Raw genomic sequence first — 24,095 nt, 5'->3', positions numbered from 1 at the left:
TTTAAAGACGTTCTTAAATATCTTAATATTTTTCAGACCATTTGTTCAGCTATCTAAGCTCTTCTGCTGTTAGATGGACTGATGGCTGAGTAAAAATCTCCTGGCATTATTACAGGAAACACTAAAAAAGAAATATAATTCCAAGTTGAATTCAAATCAGTGGAATGTTATTGTGATAGCTGGATGATAAATAGTGAAAGAAATAAAAAAAAGCAGATTCTTAAAGTAATCATTATCAAATAAAGGTAAGGTTTCATTTCTGCAAACAGACAACAGAGGGAAAGAAATGAAATGCCACCATTTGTATCAGCTTTCTGAAAGTTACTAACTACACATGCGGGTACTGACGACCTTCACAAAAAAACCCCTGATGTATTCAATTAGGATATCAAGACACATCTTTGATTCATTGATGTGTATCTATAAAGAAACTTCAACACTTCGGGCAAGCCTAATGCACCACCGATATTTGTAACACAGTTCTACTGGAATGAATGTTCAAGACGTGTCCTGATAATGCATTCTTTCAATTCCGTAGAGGTAGCGTTAGCCAGAATTTTAAGATTCAATGGCATTTTAGAAGCCAAGAAAGGCTTTGAATTACAAACGCAGTAAGATAGTCAAAATGTTAAGAAACAATGCAATTTATATAGAAGTATTGTGTTACACAGAATATTTTTTAAAGTGCATTTTTCATTACACACGTTTTAAAATTTTGATATGCACTTTCTTTATACAAAGAAGTAAACACTTCTGTAACAGTACTACATTATAAGTCCATGTGCTTTAAGGTAACATAATCAAAATATCTTTTATTATGTATTTACCTGAAACTTGCAAGAAACACTTACCACACATTGCAACTGATCTTGCCTCCTCTATTGACTGATGTTTGTCAGTTAACCGAGCTTTAGTCACTTTGTGTTCATTTACTTCCTGTTCTAACCGGTCTTGTAATGATTTAAGTTTGTAGTTCAAATCTATCTCTAAATTATTTTTCTCCTAAAGATAAGAAGAAAAAGTTACCAGATTTCTATAAGATCTGAGGGGACCACATTTTCTTTCTTCCCTCTTTTAGGGTTATTTTTTTGTTATGAAGAAATTATACATGTTATTTTCCATGCTTAATAAAGAATGTTAACAAACAAACAAAATCTGTACTGAGTATTCTGGGGGAAACTACAGTAACTCTTTTCTGGCATCTATAAATTCATAAGATAATGGAAATCCTCAGTTTGAAGAATGAGTAGTCACCTAAATTGGAAACATACAACTAATTCACCGACAGCACTAGAGCACAGAGGAATCTGAGTTATTTTTACTTGGATGCAATTCTATTATTTTGTCATTGAGATTGAAAGCCGTTAAACAGTAACCTCTGAAATAAGCTCTGGAGATGAGCTCTGAGACACACGGACTTGCCTTTGGATCACTGCTTCACATAATACTGAATGAGAATGGTAACTGCACCTTCCCTTGTAGGTGGTCATATCTCTCTGGTTTATTTGGATAGGCCACACAGCACAGCAAGTCTTTACTTGACCACAACACACAGAGCTAGCTATGTAGCCTACCTGGGAAATGGGTGCAGGATTTCCTTTTACTCTTCCTTACTTGTTTCTCTATCTGGGGGTGGGGATCAGAGATGTAAGGGGAACATGCCTCTACCATTCTTTAGGAAGGAAGAAAAGAAGGAAGGGAAAAAATTGAAATGGTCCAGCTCCAAAGTTCATCAAAAGGTCTGGTACTGATCCAGCCAAATTAAAAACTAGTAAAAGCAGGGAATTTAACTTTCAGGTTTTTGTAAAGTTCAAATCATAGATTTTCAGGAGGCAAGTCTCTGCAGCAATATGCAAGCGGGCAGAACAAAAATTACTTGCTACTCGCAGAACGGCCGGATCATTGAAACACGGATAGCAAATGACAAGCATGAATTTTAAGCCCATTGCTATAAGTAAGAACTACCTGAGGACTTCTGAGGCTTACCACCCCGATGAGACTATAAATTAGCACAATTTAGTTAATCATTTTAACACAAGACTGATTTAGAGCAAGAACACAGGACTTCACAGCATCAATAAGTATTCTTGGAAAATACAGTCAAAAGCTGACAAAGAATATCAGCCTCAACATAATTTTACCATACCTTTTCTGAATGATTAAGCATATCTTGTGCTTGTTTTCTTTCCGCTTCCACTCTTTCAAGGTTGTTTTTAATGTTTTTTACTTCTTCTTGTAGAGTTGTAATCCGAACTGCCGTAAGAAATATCATTCAACATCAGTTACTCAACTTAGGTCAATAGGCTTTTCAACCTTTACTCATTTCTAGGCTTCTAAAATATTTACATCTTCAAATTTTTCAGATATGCAAAGGCCGTGCATTGTAAAGATAATAAATCTTTTCAGTCACTCCTCATGCAGTCCATTAGCAACAATTCACAAAAAACAATCACATACAGAACTCAGTACCTGCCTTCATCACTCCAACTATTTAATATGCAAAATTTCTTCCATTAATTCAAGTTCTGCTGTGCCACACAACAAGCACCTTTGCTGATGTTACCTCCACTAATATATGGATAAGGCATATTAGGCAGAAAGCCAGTCTTAAGTCAATCTACTCACAATAACACAATATGTATTCACCTGACTGTGACTGAAGTGCTCTGCCATGGACAGAGGAACTACTCCCCATCCTCCTCAGCATCTACTAGAAGACCCTGTCTGGCATCTGAAGTTTATACTAAATACTATACAGAGTCACAGAATGGTCTGGCTTGGAAGGGACCTTTAAAGATCACACGGTTCCAACCTCTCTGCCACGGGACAGGGACACCCTCCACTAGATCAGGTTGCTCAAAGTCACATCCAACCTGATCTTGAACACTTCCAGGGACAGGGCAACCACAACTTATTTGGGAAACCTGTTCCAGTGCCTCAACACCCTCACTGTAAAACATTTCTTCCTAATATCTAATCTAAACGTACCCTCTTTCAGTTTAAAACTGTTGCTCCTTGTCCTGTCACTATAAACCCTGGTAAAAAGTCTGTCTTTCTTACAGGCCTCCACAGAGTACTCAAAAGCCACAACAATGTCTCCTCCAAAGCTGAAGTAGTAGTAGTAGTAATTATAGCAGCAGTAGCAGCAGCGTGTGTCTGCACACACATATATACAGCGTGTGTATATATGCACACACCAAAGCAGTAGTGTTTATATATAAGCCAAAGTAATAGTATACATTTCTAGACTGAAGAATTTGCATTAGTTCCTTTAAAATAAATAAAAAAAATTTTGATTACCTTATGTTACACTTAATACCTTAAATACAGTACACAAAAATATACCTATCAATTAAAATATATCTCTCTCCAGTACAGTCCCCTTCATTTAATTTTTAAGTATAAAGAGATATCCTGGCAATATGCAAGAAACTATGAGACTGAAGAAGGAAAGTCTTCCTAAATCTTATGCTATTCTCATTCATTTTAAATGCATTTTTAAAAACAGCTGTATGAGTTTTTGAATTACATAAAGCTATTTGGGTTTACACTAGCAAAGCACCTTAACCCTACATACTTTTCTTGTGGGCTGCCAAGTTGGATGTGGTCAAAAACACATTCTGAAGTGCACAGATAATCTTCTCATGCCATTTTTTACCTCCTGCTTGCAATTAACAACTGAGTCATTTTGGAGGAACTTAACAATCATTCAAGTGAAACTGATTTACTGTATTTGAAGCACAGGCAACAGGCAACTTGATTCTTGACAGTTCTTTCTTTGTGCTAGCAAAGTTTACCTTAAAAAAACAAACCCCAAACCATCCAAAAGTCCTCAACAAAAGATGTTGCCTCATGGAAGTTATTATCAGTACTGCAGATGGCTTAAAATGGCAAGAGGCAGGATCTATTATCATAGGCACAGTCATGAACTAACGAATCTGTACAGTTTCCAGTTTGAAGATTCAGAAATATCAATGGTAAAAAGTTCCAAGCATCCTGAAAAAACGGATCTGCATCCTTTACTATGCTCTTCATAGTAATGTAGAAGCATCATAAAAGAAAATAAGTACAATTTAACAACAAAATACCTTTCTCCACAAATGAAAGAAGAGAAAGTGTTGGCTATGTCAACTTGGCTACCGCACCAAAGCATTAAGACAGTGTTGTGTCTTCCCTAGCACCATACCAGCTTTTCAGATTTTTGTACTACTTGGACTCAGACTTTTAGTCAGGGCAGCCCCACAGTCTTTCCCACCCTTTGATTTTCATAGCCTTCCTCCCAAGAGCCGCTCCAACATGATTAAGAAACAAGATCCAATCTTTAACAATTGTTCTATTAAGTTACATTCAGTTTACAGACAGGCTTTCCTCCTGTTGCGTAGTTGCACTTTATTTAATAAAGTAGGGTTATCACAACTTTTTTGGTAAAGTATAAATACAGAATTACCCTGTAGTTCTCCAATCATTTCAGATCCATGACTTCTGTCCCTTCGTTCCGACTCCAAAGCGGCTTGCAGTTGGTAACAATCTTTCTCCACCTGCAGTTTCGTGCTCTCTAGAACTCTGCATCTTTCCTGCAGTTCTCTATTCAGCGATTCTACCTGACTTAATGACTTGCTCATTTCTGTGTTACCCTTTCTCAGTCTTGCTGCTGTATCCGATTCTGTCCTCAGCAAATCATTTGCTTCTTCTAGCTATTAAAATAAAACATACAAGAGTCTCAAATATAAAAATCACTGCTTCGTTATATCTGAATGCTCAGTATTGCTTCTCTAATCTAAGAAATAATGAAGACAATGAACAGAAGCAACCTACTTGTTTTTGTAACTGTGTTATCTTTTCATTTGTAATTTGTGAATGCTGGCTGATTTTTTTCAAGTCTTCCATCTGATCTTTTAGTGTGGACACTAAAGAGAAATTATATCATTAATACATCAGATTAAAAAATTCCTTAGCTTTTAGGTTTTTTATTTTACACAAACACGCTCAAATAAATTCTTGGCATCCAATAGGTCTTTTGTTAACTTCTTGCTTCTTATCTACATATTTAGGTCAAATTCTGCCCTTGCAGAACAGCAACACACACTGTAGAGAACATAATTTGAAAACAAGACCAAAATATTGTTTTCTCGTTAAAGCTTGCATAAAAATAAACTCAAAATCTCCGCTTGTTATTTGAAAAGCTCCCTTTAAAGCTGTGTAGCACTTAAGATGCTAAGGTAGTAAATTATCCCCCAAAACACATAATACACCTCATTGGTGTCAATGCCTGGACAACATGGCATACCTTCATTTTCTGCATTTCGTCGTTTTTCATTCTCTTGTTCAATTTTTCTTTGGTAGTCATTTATCTTATGTTGCAATACCATCTTTTCCTTCTCAATCTGAGACACCGTTGATTCCAAGCTTTTTCTTTGATTTCCCTAAAATTCAAAACACTAGTAATTGATACTTACATTTTAAGGAATGATTCTTAAACCAGTACCTCTGCAACTAAACAATCAATGAAACTTATGCATTACTTCCAACGAGTAAGTCTCTGGCTTCAATGAAAAGGTTTTCAGAGAAGGTGGCTTTTTTAACTTCTACACACACATTTATGAAATTACTCAAATAGTTATCATTAGCATACTTGTATGTAAGTAAATATTAAAATTATTATTATTATAAGGACTCAATGGAAAAATAATCTCTACCTTAATTTTTAGAGTAACTGATTTTGATAAACTCCAGAGAAATTGTGATGAGGAAGACTAAGCAAAATATTTAACAGAGGAAACAGAATTCAGCATGACTTGCAGAAAGAAAAAGTTTTTGAAAATGTGTACAAATAAAAATGTATCTCCCAAAGCTATGTATTGAAATGTGGTGATTTGGTCTCAAATTCAAGTTCAGAACAATCTTTTGTTACAGAATAAGCATTCCAAATCAAGAAAGTACTTTCCACATTCTTTCAACTAAGAAGACTTCAGTGAGGAACAAAATTACCTCTTCATCCAGTTCTTTCATAATCTTGTCTAGCTTTATGTTTGAAGATCTAAAAAGAAAACAAAATCTCTTAAGTAGTATTTGAGAAGGATACATTACACATAGTGTTTTTCAGTGAAGTAATTTGGGATCTTACTAAAGGGAATATTTATATCTTGTCCAATGCTATTTTGTAATAAATGTTCTGAAATAGAAGAAAACAATCAATGATTGAAAATAATTGTAATATGCACAAGTACTTAATAATCAAATTTGGTGGAGAGTATATACACAAAATTTTAGGTGCCACATTTTCTCCCTTCATCTGCAAATGTTAAAACAGTGTCCGTACGCAATAAGCTATTGATGAATTAGAACACGCTGGTGAACTGCTAAATTCTCCTCTATTTAACTTTCCAAACACCTAAAAATGGTTCATTATTTCAACAGCAGGCAGTTTCCTACTATGGATAACAATATTGGAATAATATTATTTAAAAATCTCTCTGTTGAAGCAATGTATTAGAACACAGTAGTACAGAGAGAGTGAGGTTAAGTGCACAATACCACAGTTAACTGGCAATAACACTGACACATCCATTGCATTTTTGTAGCCAGCTATCCCTCTTCAAAGAGATAACAGAAAGGACCTAGACAATTTTACCTGGCAGGTACAATAAGCAGCAGTTACAGCAATATATCCCATCTACTAATTAAATGGTATGACATATCAGAAGACACACTGTTGTGCTCTGACAACTTCAATAGTACTGCAAGAAGACAGTTACCAAATTATCTTTTCAGCAAAGTATGTTCTGCTCGTGGAAAGCAATCGGAACACGGAAACAGTGAAGCTGTGTTTAAGCAACAGTGCAGTGTCACACACACTATATTCCCACTGGACTATTCTGGCTACCAGCTCCCACATAAGTGACTTGTACAGCTACTGACTTCAGTTCTCATTCACAAGCCTAAATTCTTCCTAAATCCTATACCTACTGCTGCCTTATGACTTTATTTAGGCGTTCAGGAAAAGAATTCAGGAGAAAATAATTGATGAGGAATTTAGCTTGCATGAATCTGAGTAAAAGATTCTGCCTATCAGAAAAGAAGCCCAAATGTTCGCCTGTATGCGTAGCTGCAAGAAACGGGCAAATTCTTACATAGGTACTTCTTCAACATGGTAGAAACATGACTTTAGAAAGCAAATAGTTGTTCTTACCTAACAGCCACAAGAAAAAAAAGGAATGTGATTTTCCAACAAGTACCATGTATTTAGAAACCAGACGGTTAATTTAATAATCCAATATGTGCCATATATACACTATTTTATGTTTTTAAAAAAATCAGCATGATCATTGAGTACCTCTGACAATACAACATCTGAATGCAAAGTACTGAATTCAATCTCAAACATTCAAGTTTTCAGAAAGGTTATGTCTTATGCAGGTGCCAGTGAAAAAAAAACATTTTATACATACTAGATTCAGGAAAACCATTCAAATACTGCCTCAGAATTACTTAAGCCCATGCCTGGGACTCCCTTGGAGAACTACAGTACCATTCTTACTGTTATTCTGGTAATCCCTGAAGTACTAATACAAAACTGAAGTGTAAGATGTATTTAAATTATGTAAACAATTAAAGTTCAAAGTCTCACCTGCACTTTTGCTCCATTTCATCTTTCAACTGCATTTCATTATGCAGTTGTTCTTCCAACTCATAGATCATCTTCTGCATATTTTCCATCTTTAAATATATATTTGTACAAGAAAGAACGTGCATTAAATTTTAAAACTTAAAAAATGTACTTCAGAATATTGCGTTGCTTGTGTTATATCACAGCCTGCTCACTTCTATCTAAACAGTACATTTTTACCTTATTAAAATGTGACTTCCCCACCCCAAAAAATCTAAAAAACTTAATAACAAGAAACAACTTTCATTTTACTCAGTTTTATCACTTGAAATCACATAAAATTTCAAGGTTCTGAATAGTTCCATCAAAATTCATCAAATTACGTCAAGTCAAATCTTCCTTATTTTAGGTATCTTCAGAATCAGATTAAAGATATTACTGCAAAGATATAAGAACCTATTTTAACTACTCTCAAAATTTCTTCTTCTCGCATGAACCACCAGGTGTATTTTGCAACACGCCTTCAGGCTCTCGAGTTCAGGAAGCAGAACCAGGCCTGTCAGTTATTAGCAATGGGGGGAAAATGCTCTTAAGATCTACTTATTCACTTCCTACTTTCAATCTGTTCTCCTTTCCACTGTAGTAGGAATAAAGCAACTCGGGTGCTCTCAAGAACTGGGCATCCCTTCTCATTTCCTCCTTTTTCTTTCTTTTTTTCATGTTCTTAAGCTGCTCTGAGGTTTCCAGAGGAAGAACACAGACAGGGTGACTAGGAACTAACCGGAAACTACGTATTTTATATATTCACTGCTCTATTTATATATTTACCACTACCTATCACAAAGCTTTGAGAGAGCAAGGAAATACCAGAAGAAATAGATTTCTCAGCACTTATAGAATAGCTCTGGAAAACCAATTACTGGTGTGACATACAACATAACACCACGCAGGTGAGACATGGAATAAAAAAAACACAGAGATGACCTCTAAATCTAAACTTTGAGGAAAAAGGAAGGAGGCCCAGTACACAACACATTTATCTGCTTGGTATGAACTGCTGAGAAACAAAGCAAGAAGACAGACTATTTCGAGGCTAGCTCTCACTTTAGAAAAAAGGGACCACAGCTAATGCACAAAAATAAAGGATAAACTTGATGATCTCAAATCACTTTTCCAAGCGAGCAATTCTATGATTCTATAAAGAAGTTCAACATAATTGCTCTCTCACTTTGTGGTTACTCCTTTTACAGTCCTTCCAGACTGCATAGGGGAACTAAATGGGATAGATGAGGAACAGGTCCAAAAAGACATCTGGCAACTGAGGTATTTCTGCGCTGACTCCTAATAGTTTGGATCTCAATTGACTCTTCTTGCTTTTTTCTGTCTCTCGATGCTTTTGTAGTGCTGTACCCCAATGGGCCTAAGCTTGCTGAGCAGTATTATTATATTAGACTTCCAGAGAAGTTCTGCACAATCAGATATCAATAGACTAAATAATACCTTAAGAAAATTCTGTTACAACTAACTCAGCATAAAAGCACTCCTTTATGTTTTAGTTTCTTCTTGGTTTCCATTTTGAGTAGGAGGTGGGGAAAAAAAGGAACATGGAAAAGCCCGCCTACAACAGAAAAGCCAAGAAAAATCTCTCTGGAACTGCCATACTTGTTTATTTTTATCATCACTGCACAGTGTGTCTGGTTCTGCACCCTGAAAAATGAAGAACACTGAAGACCCAGTGCAAAATATTCCATTAATCCACTCTTTCTTAATAGCTGAACTGTTAACAGATGGTTATGGTAGCACTAAACCAAAGTAAAAAATATCTTCAAAGAGGTGTGAAAGTCAGTTAAAGGACTTTTAATTCTTCTGTTCTCCAACAAATTTCTTGGAAATTTCTGGCACCCAGTCCCTCCCAAAGACAGCACCAAGACAAAATGCAGGCAGACCAGGCAACATCTTGTGCTACATTTCCAGAACTTATTTGCTAACGATGTATCAACATTACCGTTTTCATTGCAGCATGTAATGAAAGAAAAACAGCTGAGAAAGAACTGTGGGGTGAAAATATCTTGTAGTAAAGACTTAACATTTATTTAAATCTTTCTATATCACTCATATCCATCAAGAGCGTCACCTCCCAAAATTGTTAAAATCAGGAGCCATTCAAAAACAGCTGATAATACAGACAGGACTCCTGAGGCATCCCTAACTACATGCAGGTGCCTGTGTCCCACTAATTATGCCAATTCCATTCAGTAATTCTTCCAAGTCAACCAAATGCTAGCATAGAGCTTTAAGTATCTGCAAATATTTGAAAGTCTGGCTTCAGTTTTAATTTTACCATATCAACAGCCAAACACTTATGAGGAAAAGAAGATTTATGGGAACATACTAACACACATAAAGAAACGAAGACACTTCAGTGCTTAATAACTTCAGTTAGGCCAATAAACTACACAGTCAGTTCCCCGTCCTTTACAAATTTTCTCCAGGTAATACCATGTACCATCAACACTTTTATATTGCAAGTTTATGAGAAAAGGGAACATGCATTGATACCTGCTTCTCTTCTGCTTCAGATGAAAGACATAACAGAACAAAATACTAACAGAGTAAACCACAGTCAAAGCTAAGATGATTTATTTTAGAGTTAATTACCAATTTTTTTGACAAGCGTTTTTCTTGTCAAAAGAATGTAATTTGTAAAATACCCAACCACTTTAAAAGAACATCTTGATTTACACTAGAACTTAAGACAGAATCCAAACAGGTCTTGTTCCAATACCTCAGTGCAGCTTCCTTGAAACCTGACAGCCAAGAAGTTAGGGAAGCAGTAACTGAAAGAATTCCAGGACATCTCTTGCTAGGTGAACTGCTCTATAAATGCAGATGCTCCGTGCCCCAAATCCCATCAGCTTATGGGACACCCTTAGGAAGCAGCACAATACCCGAGCTTGATACATAATCTGCCACCTCTCACTTAGTGTAAAGGAAGCCCAGCCCCAGTGTTAAGCTGGCAAAGGGAAGCCCAAGCTTCCCGTTACACTCACATCCAGACTCCACGATTGCCACAAAGCCAGCAGACACCTGGGACTGATAAGACACTTTAAAAACACTGCACAAACACATTCTGAAAAAGAGTATGTAATTTCAGCTATTTTATCCCGCTTCAGGAAAACCAATGTTGTATGAAATTCTGCTTTTCCAATAACTTCAGTAACTTTCAACTAAACAGTTAAAATTATTCATTGATTTCCCATATTCCAAGTGCTAAAATAATTTGAGATATTTAGATATTTAGAACTCAGCCAGTTTATTCCCATATATGCAACAGGTTCTTTACTAGGATCCAACAAAGCTGAAAATGGGTGAAACTTACCACACTTTTATCCACACTGGAACCTGTTCTGTTATCATTGGAATTTTCTGCAGAGACAGCTAAATACCTGTAATGACATTTAAAAAGTTTGATTTTAACAGATGTTTAAAAGCAAGTTTATTAAAAAAAACCCCAAACAAACAGAATCATCCTAGAATAATCCCCAAATTCTTTTTCTCCAAAATGTAAATAATCAAATAGTAACAAAATCAGATTTTTAAATTTCTTTATTTATTATATCTTAACATTTAATTGACAAACTCACAGAATTTATTGTAAGGGGGAAGTAGAAAGCTGCAGTAGACCTTTAGAGAAAAGGATTTCTGCCAAATACTAATAGAACCACTTTTCTTTTTTTCAATAGCCATTAAAAAAATCTTTGCTTTCCATGGTTACAACAGTGCTATTGGCTTCCATCCTGTAAATATTTACTCAGGCACTTATGCAGCAAGTAACAGCAATGAAGTGAACTCTGTAGAGATTGTGTAACTTCCAACCGAGTTACTAAGAGTTCCACACACAAAAAGTTTGCCCTGAAGCCAGTGTTCTTGTTTTACGTAAGTGTTTTCTAAATATACCTAAAATTTTGATTTGTCTTGATTCTGAAAAGTCAAGCAAATAAATACAAATTACTGTCTTTAAATTCCTTTGGTATTCAATGTGATATTCTTGGCGTGATAACTGATCTAGACAGACGTAAAGAGTCTCTAACTGCATCAGATCACGTGAGGAAAAACTTTTCAACATGTGAACTGAGGAAGATGGACGCATCCTCTTTTTTGATTCATATGCATATTTTCACATATACAAAAACCTCTCCAAAAGATCAAGGAGGGTAAATCAAAGACATCTCCAAAGCTATCGTCAAATTAAATATCAAAACTGCTTTCAGACAATGAAATTACAAAGAGGAAATGGAAGTTTCCTACAGAAAGGGGCCTGCCACCACATCAGGGCTGTTGAGCAGTGAAAACATGGCATTTAAACAGGCACAGTACTAGCTCCATCAGAATCCAGAAGAGAACACACAAGACAGACAGGGCTGCAAAGTTCTCAGCTGCTTTCTGAAATCTGTGTTGTAGGTGAAATTCAACAATAAACAACCATATTTCCTAGTTTGTAAACAATGAGATCACAGCATTGTATACTGAAAGATTGTACTACTTCCTTTAAAGGCAGAAGTCACATCATTTTCCTAGATTTCCGTTTCCTTAAACTATGCAGCACACATGAATAAGATGAAACTGAAGGACAGGGTGAAAGAAACGTGCAATTTTTTTCTAAATACGCGATTTTTTAAATGCTTGAACTATTTTCAATACAAAAAGGGAGTAAAAGTTAGGAATACAGGTTTAGCAAGTATGAATGGTCACTTCAGACTTTCAAGACTATCAAACCAGCAGAGTATTATGGGACAGAATTCAATTCTAGGACAGCTTTTTAGTTATAGTAAGCCTACAAAGTTATCATAGCATTTAGTAGCAGAATTGTTCAATGACAGCAAAACACAGCCACTTAGTTCTCCAAACTCCTCACACTGTTCCCCAAGAAGGAAGAGGCAGATAGAAGAAATTCAGTTATAAACAAGCTTCTATATCCTACTTTCGATAATATATTCCAAAATCTTCCTGCAATGCAAGAATTTAGACTTTCTAAAATCAGACTAAAATCACAACAGTAGATGAAATTCCTGAACTGCTGAATTCACACAAATTGTATGCAAAGCTTGCAAGTCCTTCCACGCCTCGCTATCCAGAAAGCAACAAAAAATCCATCTCTTTGCAGAGATGGAAAGAATTTCACCACAGGCTTGGAAAAGTGGTTCGTCTTCTATCCAAGGATGAAAAACAGATTTGTTTCCTATAAGGCCTTCTCATTCAGAAATGCTACTAAAACTAATAGTCTCTATCTGACATGGTCTACTAGAATCACAGAATCACAGAATCACAGAATCACAAGGTTGGAAAGGACCCATTGGATCATCGAGTCCAACCGTTCCTAACACTCCCTAAACCATGTCCCTAAGTACTTCATCCACCCGTTCCTTAAACACCTCCAGGGAAGGCGACTCGACCACCTCCCTGGGCAGCCTGTTCCAGTACCCAATGACTCTTACTGTGAAGAATTTTTTTCTGATATCCAACCTGAACCTCCCCTGACGGAGCTTCAGGCCATTCCCTCTAGTCCTGTCCCCTGTCACTTGGGAGAAGAGGCCAGCTCCCTCCTCTCCACAACCTCCTTTCAGGTAGTTGTAGAGAGTAATAAGGTCTCCCCTCAGCCTCCTCTTCTCAAGGCTAAACAACCCCAGCTCTCTCAGCCGCTCCTCATAAGACTTGTTCTCCAGCCCCCTCACCAGCTTTGTTGCTCTTCTCTGGACACGCTCCAGAGCCTCAACATCCTTCTTGTGGTGAGGGGCCCAGAACTGAACACAGTATTCGAGGTGCGGTCTCACCAGTGCCGAGTACAGAGGGAGAATAACCTCCCTGGACCTGCTGGTGACCCAGCAGCTTAATCAAAATATAATCAAAAGCAGCTTTCAAAATAATCAAAAGCAGCTTTCAAAGTAAGAAAAAGTTACTGAGATTTTTGAATGTAGATATCACAATCCACAGTGCCTACAATAATAATGAGCGTGTCCAGAGAAGAGCAACGAAGCTGGGGAGGGGGCTGGAGAACAAGACTTATGAGGAGCGGCTGAGAGAGCTGGGGTTGTTTAGCCTGAAGAAGAGGAGGCTGAGGGGAGACCTTATTGCTCTCTACAACTACTGTAGTAGTTGCTCTCTACTGTGGAGAGGAGGGAGCTGGCCTCTTCTCCCAAGTGGCTGAGGACAGGACAAGGGGGAATGGCCTGAAGCTCCACCAGGGGAGGTTCAGGCTGGATATCAGAAAAAAATTCTCCACAGAAAGAGTCATCGGGCACTGGAACAGGCTGCCCAGGGAGGTGGTCAAGTCACCTTCCCTGGAGGTGTTTAAGGAACAGGTTGATGAAGTGCTTAGAGACATGGTTTAAGGGAGTGTTAGGAATGGTTGGACTCGATGATCCAGTGGGTCCTTTCCAACCTGGTGATTCTATGATTCTATGATTCTATGATTCTATGAATAATGACTGTTAAAAGCATGAATTAATATAATTTCAATCGATATCATTTAAAGACTTCTAAGCAACAGCGAAAACTGTAAAGCATCACAGTTTCACTCTGCAGCAGATGAGTACTTCAGAAAAAAAATGAAAAATTATGAAGCAGGTAACAGGCAATTAGAAAATACTGGTAACCTAAAGTTTAATTTATCACACACTAAACCACTGATGTAAAGTATGGAATGTTCATATAAAGCTTAGGAACAGTATTTGTAGTCAAACAAAGTGATGTTTGTATCCCCAATTCATGACTCTAAACACATAATCCAGTGCCCTGCAGGCAGCTCTGCTCAGTAGTGGCGACAGTGGATTTTTCTTGTTTAGCTTCTGCAGCATCACTATATGATGTTCTTAGTGGAGAATAAGACATCCATAAATTTAGTGTGATATTTTAAGGTATTAATGGCTAGCAGTACTGGTTATCATTACTGAAGCATCATAAAAGTACAATTTATTAGGATTCGGAATCATTAATAAGACTCTGAAAAGACTTTTATCAAAATACTGTTTAGTAAGAGTCAGAAGCAGTGTCAACCAAAGAATACACCATTAGCTTGCTTTCTGCATACATACCGACGGTTGCTGTAGTACGTAAATCCTACAAAAGGAAGCTGGTTTCCCACAAATGCTTTTGGTATAGGAAATGTTTCTTCCTCTCCTTTGTCTTCTTCCAGATCATCAAAATTACTAGTGTCAATGTCACTGCTTAAGTCAGGCACAACTGGTGCTACAGCTAGAAAAAAAGCAGGATGGTACAATAATGACCACTGTATTACTCAAATGACACAATCAAGAATTTGTTTGGGGGAGGAATTTCTCTTTGGTGTCTTAGAAATCACCTTCCTTAGTAGAAATTAAATAAAAATTCAAATTCAATTAAAATAAAATATGTCGGTCCTTTTGCTAACATAATACATAATTAAGACAGATCATGGTGTCTGAGAAAATCATTATACTTACTGTCTCTCAGAGTTTCCCATGCCCACTGATCATTTTTGAAGAAAAGGTGTCGTTTAATTTCTTCTACGCCGTTTCGTCCTAGCCTCACTTCCCTGTTAAAGAGTGTTCAGGTTAAGCATGGAAGACTACATGAATTGTTCTGAAGCAAAGACTCTTTTCTAAGGCATAATCATACAACCAAGATAATAAATTACTCTCAAACTAAGGTAAGAAACAGACATATCTCAAAGTTTTCATATGAAGATATCTACATTTCAGAACACAGTCTGGCTTTAAGTCTGGTCCATAAGAAATCCTGCTGCTACTGTTTGTACCATCACAGATTGGCTAGGCAGCTGCCAAGCAGCAGCTAAGTTCTACTTTTAATAGGAGTTCCTGCTGGTGTTTGAATCCCATGCAGCTCACCAAGTGCAGCAGACCCCTCCTCCTTCATTAGCACTAGTTCTCAAGCAAAGGTTACGCTTACACTAATAAGTAGTGTGGTATGACACGAGTGTAGTCACAAAGTAAAACAGACCTAACATCCACATTTCAGATGAGTTACCCTTGAGCTGACTCTATTCTTATTTGGAATGCCCACTTAGAGCTGGGAATGAGTTTGGGGCTCTCCTGAAATGCACCTTTTGCTTTACCTTCACTGAAAAGGAATCTGTTTTGCATGCCCCTCAACACTGTGCAACACAGACCAAGTTAACAGTAGCTGTTACTATGGAGCAACACTGCCTATTCAAACTAAATTTATAAGGCAGACACACCTACAGTAGCAGTACTTCCCTTCCCCCGGTATACATGCTATCACCATAAAGAGCAGCAGTGACCACTGGTGAGTCCTCTCCCAAATACTCACTTCTGTTGAACAATTCAGAAGTCTACACTATATATCTATCTACACACATGTTCTTCAACATGAGAAGAAATACTCTTAATGAAGGCTTACTTTCATTTTGAGTAAAGTTTAAATCTTACCTATCAGTTAAAAAGGCACAAATAAGGTTTTTTGCCTCTTTAGAAATGTCATTGTCATCAGGGAATGTTAGGGAATTCTTATGGTTCATGATCTTACTGTATGTCCCAACCAAAGAATCTGCATAAAATGGTGTATCACCTGAAAAAGCAGCAATGCAAAAATTAAAAAGCAGATCAAAAGTACAGTAGAACTGATTTACAATATTCGAACTACGTACACAACAATACGAGCAACTAAGTGAACAAGTGGCAAGGACAAATGCTTGACAACTCTGTCAGCATATTTCTAAAACATATTCTGTAAAACCCATGATCAGTAAACCACAGCTTATGGCAGAAGAGTAATAAGCTGAACAGTTAAAAACAACAGTGTTTTTAAAATAAGAGTCCAGTTAAGCAGTGCAGTCAATTCTGATCATCCTACAACTCACCTACAAGCATCTCATACAAAAAGACTCCAACTGACCACCAGTCGCATTCTCGTCCATAATAACCATCGCCACCCTGGGACTTCAATACTTCAGGAGAGATATAGTCTGGTGTTCCCACAGCCGTATCACATCGTACCATACCTTCCTATAAACAGGAGGAAAACACCCAGGCCCAAATATAAGACCCAAAATTGCAAGCCATTTCCAAGAGTTTATGCAGCCTAAGCAACATCAATAGATCAACATCAACTTCCATTGTTGAACAGATGTTCTTTTTCGAATGGAAATTTTAACATTTTTAATTATAAGGTACCAAGTCCAGAACAAAGCACTAGATTTGTCTAACACAGCAAAAGTTAGTTTAAAAACCTCAGCTTAAGGTCCAAGAAGTAATCAGAATTGCATCTTGTTCCTGTAAACACTGCACAGCCTCTCCTGATTCTGCCAGTATATGTCATATTCTGACAGGATGTACCATAAATAAGGGAAGTTCCTCTGTTAGCATTAATGGGTCGCCATCAGGAATTTGATGACAGGATCAGCTAAAGGGCATTTTTTTTCACCTCTGACCCAATATACTTAATGCCAGCAAGTCTAAATGTAGACGGCGCCTTGAAACTCTAAGTATACAGACTTCAAAACAGGTAACAGGTGAGGAAAACGTTTGATGTTTCTCATGTCCCTGAGAAAGGGCTTGCAGAACAGATCAGTCACACTGGAGCTGGCATCTAGAATGCTGAAGCTGCAACCACGTGCCACTTGCCAGTGCCATTCAGGCATTTCTGAAATAATCCTAAGCCATTCCTAGAAATGGATCAGTAGAAAACCCTGCATAAAAATACACAACTAAGTAAATATAACAAATATAATTCTCGGTTGCATATGGAGCACATCCAGAATGCACCTTAATTAAGGTCCTATGCTGAACAGCTTCTCTCCCAAAGAATAACCTTTCTCTTTCAAAAAATTAGAGGAACTCAGGACTAGGCTCAAGGCTACTCAGTCAGCTTTGTTCAGAACAGCATAAAATATAAAGCGTTTTTGATGCAAGTTTACTTCTGTAATGCTAATAAACAGCAAAGTTTCATAATATTTTCTTTTTTCTTTTCATTTCTGGCTATAGCAGCTGAAATGCTAGGATAATGTTTCTTTATCCTCTGTCAAGAAAAAGAGGAGAGTGATCGTCTTAGGGGATTCCCTTCTTAAAGGAATGGAGGGTCCCATCTGCAGACCGGACCCGCTCCACAGGGAGGTCTGCTGCTTGCCGGGGGCTTCGGTGAGGGATATCAATAGAAAACTCCCGTCCTTGGTGAAGGAAACGGATTACTATCCCCTCTTAGTATTTCAAATAGGTAATGATGACTTACAGCGCAGAAAGCTGAAAGCCATCAAAAGAGACTTCAGGGATTTAGGGAAGATGATTGAGGGCTCTGGAGCGCAAGTGGTGTTTAGCTCCATCCCAATACTAAGGAATATGGAGCAGGAAGTCAGGAACGTACAGATGATTAATGCCTGGCTCCGAGCCTGGTGTGAGGAGAGAGGCTTTGGCTTCTTTGATCATGGGGTGACCCACCCACCCCCAGGTTTTCTTACTAGGGATGGGTCATACTTGTCTCGAAGGGGAACTAAAGTTATCTCTAAAAATCTGGTTAGGCTCTTAAATAGAGCTTTAAACTAGATGTGAAGGGGGAAGGGGAGGAGACCAGGCTAGTTGGGAATGAGCCTGGAAGTGGGAAACCAGCGGCTGAGAAATGGTGTGCTGGAGAGGACCACCAGTACACCACAACAGGGCAAGTGAGGGCGAGTATAAGTGGGGACAGTAAGGATAAAACTGGGTCTGTGGAATTAGTTATTCCAAGGACCAGTCAATCGAGAATAAACTCTCTTCCCTTTATGAGGGCTGAAGGTTCATCAGCCCAGCTGAAGTGCATTTACACCAATGCACGCAGCATGGGCAATAAGAAGGATGAGCTGGAAGCTGTTGTAGGGCAAGGTGACTATGATGTCATTGCCATCACAGAAACGTGGTGGGATGACTCACATAACTGGACTACAGCTATGTTGGGATATAAACTCTTCAGGCGGGACAGGAAGGGTAGGAAAGGAGGCGGGGTAGCCCTCTATGTCAAAGAGTGCTTTGAAACTCTCGAACTGGATTACGGTGAGGACGGGATCGAGTGCCTATGGGTTAAAATCAGAGGAGCCCACAAGAAAGGGGACTTTGTGATAGGAGTCTGTTACAGACCACCCAGCCAAGAAGAAGCTGCTGATGAACTCTTCTATAAACAGCTGGGGACAGTCTCTAAATCTCTGCCTCTTGTCCTTGTGGGAGACTTTAACTTTCCGGATGTCTGCTGGGAGTACAATACAGCAGAAAGGAAACAGTCTAGGAGGTTCCTGGAGTGCATCGAAGACAACTTCCTTGCACAACTGGTTAGCGAACCAACAAGGGAGGGTGCCTTCCTAGACCTGCTGTTTGTGAATAGGGAAGGTCTTGTTGGGGATTTGACGGTTGGAGGACGCCTGGGATTAAGTGATCATGAGATGATAGAGTTTTCAGTTCTAGGTGGGATTAAGAAGGGGGTTAGCAAAGCAGTCACATTAAACTTCCAGAGGGCAGACTTTGGCCTGTTCAGAAGGTTGATTAGCAAAGTCCCGTGGGAAACAGTCCTTCAGGGCAAGGGAGCCCATGAGGGTTGGGCGCTCTTGAAAAATGAAATCCTATCAGCTCAAGAGCAGGCCATCCCTGTGTTCCGGAAAAGGAGCCGGCGGGGGGAAAAGCCAGCTTGGTGGAGCAGGGTGATCTCAAGATGCGTCAATAAGAAAAAGAAGCTCTATGTGCTCTGGAGGAAAGGACAGGCATCTTGGGTGGACTACAGGGACGAAGTGAGATCATGCAGGGAAAAAATCAGGAGGGCCAAGGCCCAACTAGAATTAAAACTCGCTAAGTCTGTGAAAGACAACAAAAAGTCTTTCTACAAGTACATTAACAGGAAAAGGAGGACGAGGGAGAATATCCAGTCTCTAGTGGATGCAGAAGGAATAACAGTGACAGGGGATAAGGACAAGGCTGAGGTACTTAATGCCTTCTTCGCCTCAGTCTTTAATAGCAAAGAAAGTTGTTCCTTCTGTTTACAAATCCAAGAGTTAGAGGGGCAGATTGAGGCTCCCGTGATCCAAGAGGAGGCGGTTAGAGACTTGCTTGCCCAGCTAGACGTCCACAAGTCTATGGGGCCGGATGGGATCCACCCAAGAGTATTGAAGGAACTGGCGGATGTCCTTTCCAAACCCCTATCCATCATCTTCCAGAGGTCCTGGCTGACTGGGGAAGTTCCACTAGACTGGAGGCTGGCTGATGTTGTGCCCATATACAAGAAGGGTTGCAGAGAGGATCCGGGGAACTACAGGCCTGTCAGTCTCACCTCAGTGCCAGGGAAAGTCATGGAACAGGTAATCTTGAGTGCTATCATGAAGCACACGCAAGAGAACCGGGTGATCAGGCCCAGTCAACATGGGTTTACAAAAGGCAGATCTTGCCAAACTAACCTGATCACCTTCTATGACAAAATCACTCAACTACTGGATGGGGGAAAGGCTGTGGATGTAGTCTTCTTGGACTTCAGTAAAGCCTTTGACACAGTTTCTCACAGCATTCTGCTTCAGAAACTGTCAGCCTCTGGCCTGGACAGGCGCACACTCTCCTGGGTTGAAAACTGGTTGGATGGCCGGGCCCAGAGAGTGGTGGTCAATGGAGTTAACTCCAGCTGGAGGCCAGTCACAAGTGGAGTTCCTCAGGGCTCAGTACTGGGTCCAGCTCTGTTCAATGTCTTTATCAATGACCTGGATGAAGGCATTGAGTGCACCCTCAGCAAGTTTGCAGATGACACTAAGCTGGGAGGAAGTGTCGACCTGCTGGAGGGTAGGGAGGCTCTGCAAAGGGATCTGAACAGGCTGGACTGCTGGGCCGAGACCAATGGGATGAGGTTTAACAAGACCAAATGCCGGGTCCTGCACTTGGGGCACAACAACCCTATGCAGCGCTACAGACTGGGGGAAGAATGGCTGGAGAGCTGCACAGAAGAGAAGGACCTGGGGGTGCTGGTTGACAGCCGACTGAACATGAGCCAGCAGTGTGCCCAGGTGGCCAAGAAGGCCAATGGCATCTTGGCTTGTATCAGAAATGGGGTCACCAGCAGGTCCAGGGAGGTTATTCTCCCTCTGTACTCAGCACTGGTGAGACCGCACCTCGAGTACTGTGTTCAGTTCTGGACCCCTCACCACAAGAAGCATGTTGAGGCTCTGGAGCGTGTCCAGAGAAGAGCAACAAAGCTGGTGAGGGGGCTGGAGAACAAGTCTTATTAGGAGCGGCTGAGAGAGCTGGGGTTGTTTAGCCTTGAGAAGAGGAGGCTGAGGGGAGACCTTATTACTCTCTACAACTACCTGAAAGGAGGTTGTGGAGAGGAGGGAGCTGGCCTCTTCTCCCAAGTGACAGGGGACAGGACTAGAGGGAATGGCCTGAAGCTCCGTCAGGGGAGGTTCAGGTTGGATATCAGAAAAAAATTCTTCACAGTAAGAGTCATTGGGTACTGGCACAGGCTGCCCAGGGAGGTGGTCGAGTCGCCTTCCCTGGAGGTGTTTAAGGAACGGGTGGATGAAGTACTTAGGGACATGGTTTAGGGAGTGTTAGGAACGGTTGGACTCGATGATCCAATGGGTCCTTTCCAACCTTGTGATTCTGTGATTCTGTGATTTATGTTTCAAAATTCCTTCCTGTTAAAAACACAAGCCAGTCAAGGATAAACCTGTATCAAGTCAAAATAAGGGCAAATTCTGTGTCAGCTATTCCACTGAAGTGTACTTTTAGTGACTTGAGGCAACTCCTTGCATTTGTACTCATAACAGTATTTGGTTTTCATTGGTGCCTTTTATTTTTGGCAAAGCAGCTAAATACAGTAATTTATTGAAAGCTACTGGAATATGTTGAGAACATAACATACACATTGCACAGACTCTGTTAAGCATCACATATTTTCATATTGTTTTCCTCCTGTAATGTCTAGGCTGACACAAACCAATCAGAGTTTCGTGTAGGGAACAAGAGTGCTTAACAGTTGTAAACATATTTTTTTAGTGACCTTAGGATATATTTTTAAAAATAAATAATTTTATTACATTCTTTAACCTGTTTCGTCCAGACTCACCCTTTTCCTACATCAGCACATCGCTAATAAATACAATTGGGATTCAGTATGCACATCAGTTTTGATTCTTTCATTACTGACACACTATGTAAAAGAAGTCAGTGCAGTCCCCACTTCAAGAACCATTTCTGCATTGGCGTTGAATAGTTTGCATAATAATGGGAACAGAGTGGAACTTTTGACCCTTCTCATCTAGCTAAAAAGCTCCCAGTATCTATTTTCTTTTCACTTTTAAGCTTGTTTTCCTTTCACAAACAGAAAAGCAAAACTGAAAACATGTTTACCTTGTTCATCTTCATACAAGTACCAAAATCTGCTAGTTTTAAATGACCAGCTTTATCTAGCAGCATATTATCAGGCTTCACATCTCTGAAAGGAGAAAAAAATATTTGCTTAAATGCAAATAAATCAATCCAGCTTATGAAAACAATAAACAAAAGTAAACTATTTTTCAGATGCAGCATTGCAAGGAAAAGCACCAACATGAAAGCACCACTATTTACTCAATTTTTTTCTGCTTTCTCCATGTATCACATCCAACACACAGACAGCTGAAATACAACATTTAAAAAAAATATAATGGATGTGGGAAAACAGTCTTAAGTCACAAAATTTAACAAACTTGTGGAGATTAATCTTGAAACTCAACTTCCGAAAACACACTCGCAGGCCGAAGTACCTCTCTGCTAGGATCCAGCAACAGAAAAAAAAAATCCATTCTGTTTCTGAGTTAGCTATCTGAGTTAGCCTTGAAAACATAACTTCTTCTCTGTACCACTTCTATTTTAAGGGAACGAATGGACGTCACTTTCAGAATTTTATCAACGTAAACAAATAGTTTTCAGTGACTCAAAAGGAGTACTGCCTTATGTCCTTTTCCACAAAGTACTTCTGTTATAGATAAGAATTTTTCATGAAGTAACTGATAAAGTTCATCACATCTAATGTTATTAAATATACTGACACAAATTAATATTACAGCTGGAAACAACTATTACAAAAGTGGAACACGGATTTCTGAAGAAAGTATATTTCTGGGACCTCTAAGGAAAACTTTGTGAAACGAAATGCAGTAGAAATGGAATAATTTTGGTTGGGAGGGTTTTTTTCTTAACACTCCTGGTTCAACTGCTTGATCAATGTACAGTTAACAAAGTTAGATTCAACTTCAAAGTTTTATTAGGTTTTTCAGGGTCAAATCCAGTCAAATTTATAATTTTTTTCAAAGACGGAGATTCCACAACCACTCTAGGATTCTCTTCTGCTATTTGACCATCCTCACAGTGGAAAAATATTTCCTAATGAAGAGCTAGATACTCCTTTGCTGCAACTTGTGTCATCCACTGTCTTTCATCTTTTTGGTGTGCAACGTCAAGTCTGCCTCCACCTTTTATATAAAGTCCGACTGGGCAGCTGATGACTGAAGCTTTCTGTCTCATCTGATCACTGCTTTGGTTGTGAATGAAAACACAGTACTGACTTCAGTATCAATGCTCTCAGGATCACTGGTGGCTGACTGTTGGCTGGATGTTGCACTACTGAGCACAACCCCTTGTTCTATCTATTCAAACCGTATCTTTCTAATATGGCTACATGAAAAGCCTTGCTAAATTACAGACAAACAACACATGCTTCCCTCCTCTCATCAGTGGAGACCGTCATCACATCAAAGTCATTTTAACAGTGTTTGCTAAGGCATTCTCTGCCCTTGGTAAATCCATGCAGACTGCTCCAAATCACTCTCCCGTTTGGAAAATAGTTTTCCGAGAATTTACTCATAAAATTCCCAAAGAATGCCCTTAGGCTGCAGCCTGCAGTTTCTCTGATCCTCCCCTCCTTGCGCTTCCTTTGCTTCTTTTCAATCATAGGGAATCTCCCAACTGCCACGGCCTTTCAAAGGTGACAGACAGCAGCACCATAAGGATACTGGCCAGCTCCTTCATGACCCACCTAGCACCTTAGACACGTGTATTTCCAGTTTGCATAACTGGGGCTCAGCTTGATCTTCGTCTGCCACAGTAATGCTTCACTTTCCCAAGCTCCACCACTCCGCACAGGGCCCTGAGAGGCCTGAAAGCAGATCTTATCAACAAAGGCTGAGGGAAAGGCAGCAGCTTCAGTCATTTTCATGTCCTTTTTCACATCCTTTTTCACTGGGTGCCTGATCCATTAAGGAGTGGGCCTGCATTTTCATCAGTTTCCTTTCATTCCTCAGATTTGAACAGACTAACTCCAGTGGAAAACAAATCAAAAAGAAAACCTGCTGGTGTCAAAATAATCTACATTTTCAGGGGAGAAAACCTTGATGCTGGCAACTCTAATGCCTGCTTCCTGAATCTTGCAATACACATGTACAAACGGATGATTCAGCCAGACAATTTATCCATTAGATGCAGCATAGTTATGTAATTTA

At 39.2% G+C, this 24,095-nt stretch overlaps 1 protein-coding gene across 3 annotated transcripts in view; it reads right to left on the bottom strand.

Annotated features, from left to right (window-relative positions):
* ROCK1 (Rho associated coiled-coil containing protein kinase 1) overlaps positions 1–24,095 on the bottom strand; it is a 96,343-nt gene that overhangs the window by 33,458 nt on the left and 38,790 nt on the right. For all 3 annotated transcript variants that reach the window (XR_008448399.1, XM_009565146.2, XM_054057532.1), the window contains exons 6-18: positions 21,967–22,051; positions 16,482–16,626; positions 16,051–16,189; positions 15,085–15,176; positions 14,698–14,857; positions 10,986–11,052; positions 7,628–7,716; positions 5,989–6,037; positions 5,288–5,423; positions 4,816–4,907; positions 4,448–4,694; positions 2,147–2,253; positions 852–1,002 (exon numbers count right to left, since the gene is read on the bottom strand). Coding sequence is in view for 2 of the 3 variants with exons in the window: in XM_009565146.2 (XP_009563441.2) it covers positions 852–1,002; positions 2,147–2,253; positions 4,448–4,694; positions 4,816–4,907; positions 5,288–5,423; positions 5,989–6,037; positions 7,628–7,716; positions 10,986–11,052; positions 14,698–14,857; positions 15,085–15,176; positions 16,051–16,189; positions 16,482–16,626; positions 21,967–22,051 (1,559 nt within the window). In the remaining variant the exon portion in view is untranslated. The remainder of the gene's footprint in view (positions 1–851; positions 1,003–2,146; positions 2,254–4,447; positions 4,695–4,815; positions 4,908–5,287; positions 5,424–5,988; positions 6,038–7,627; positions 7,717–10,985; positions 11,053–14,697; positions 14,858–15,084; positions 15,177–16,050; positions 16,190–16,481; positions 16,627–21,966; positions 22,052–24,095) is intronic.

Source organism: Cuculus canorus, chromosome 2, assembly GCF_017976375.1.
Source record: "Cuculus canorus isolate bCucCan1 chromosome 2, bCucCan1.pri, whole genome shotgun sequence".
In the NCBI taxonomy this organism is placed as follows: Eukaryota; Metazoa; Chordata; class Aves; order Cuculiformes; family Cuculidae; genus Cuculus; species Cuculus canorus.
The sequence above is the reverse complement of the archived record's forward strand: the minus strand, read 5'-3'. Positions and strand labels throughout refer to the sequence as shown.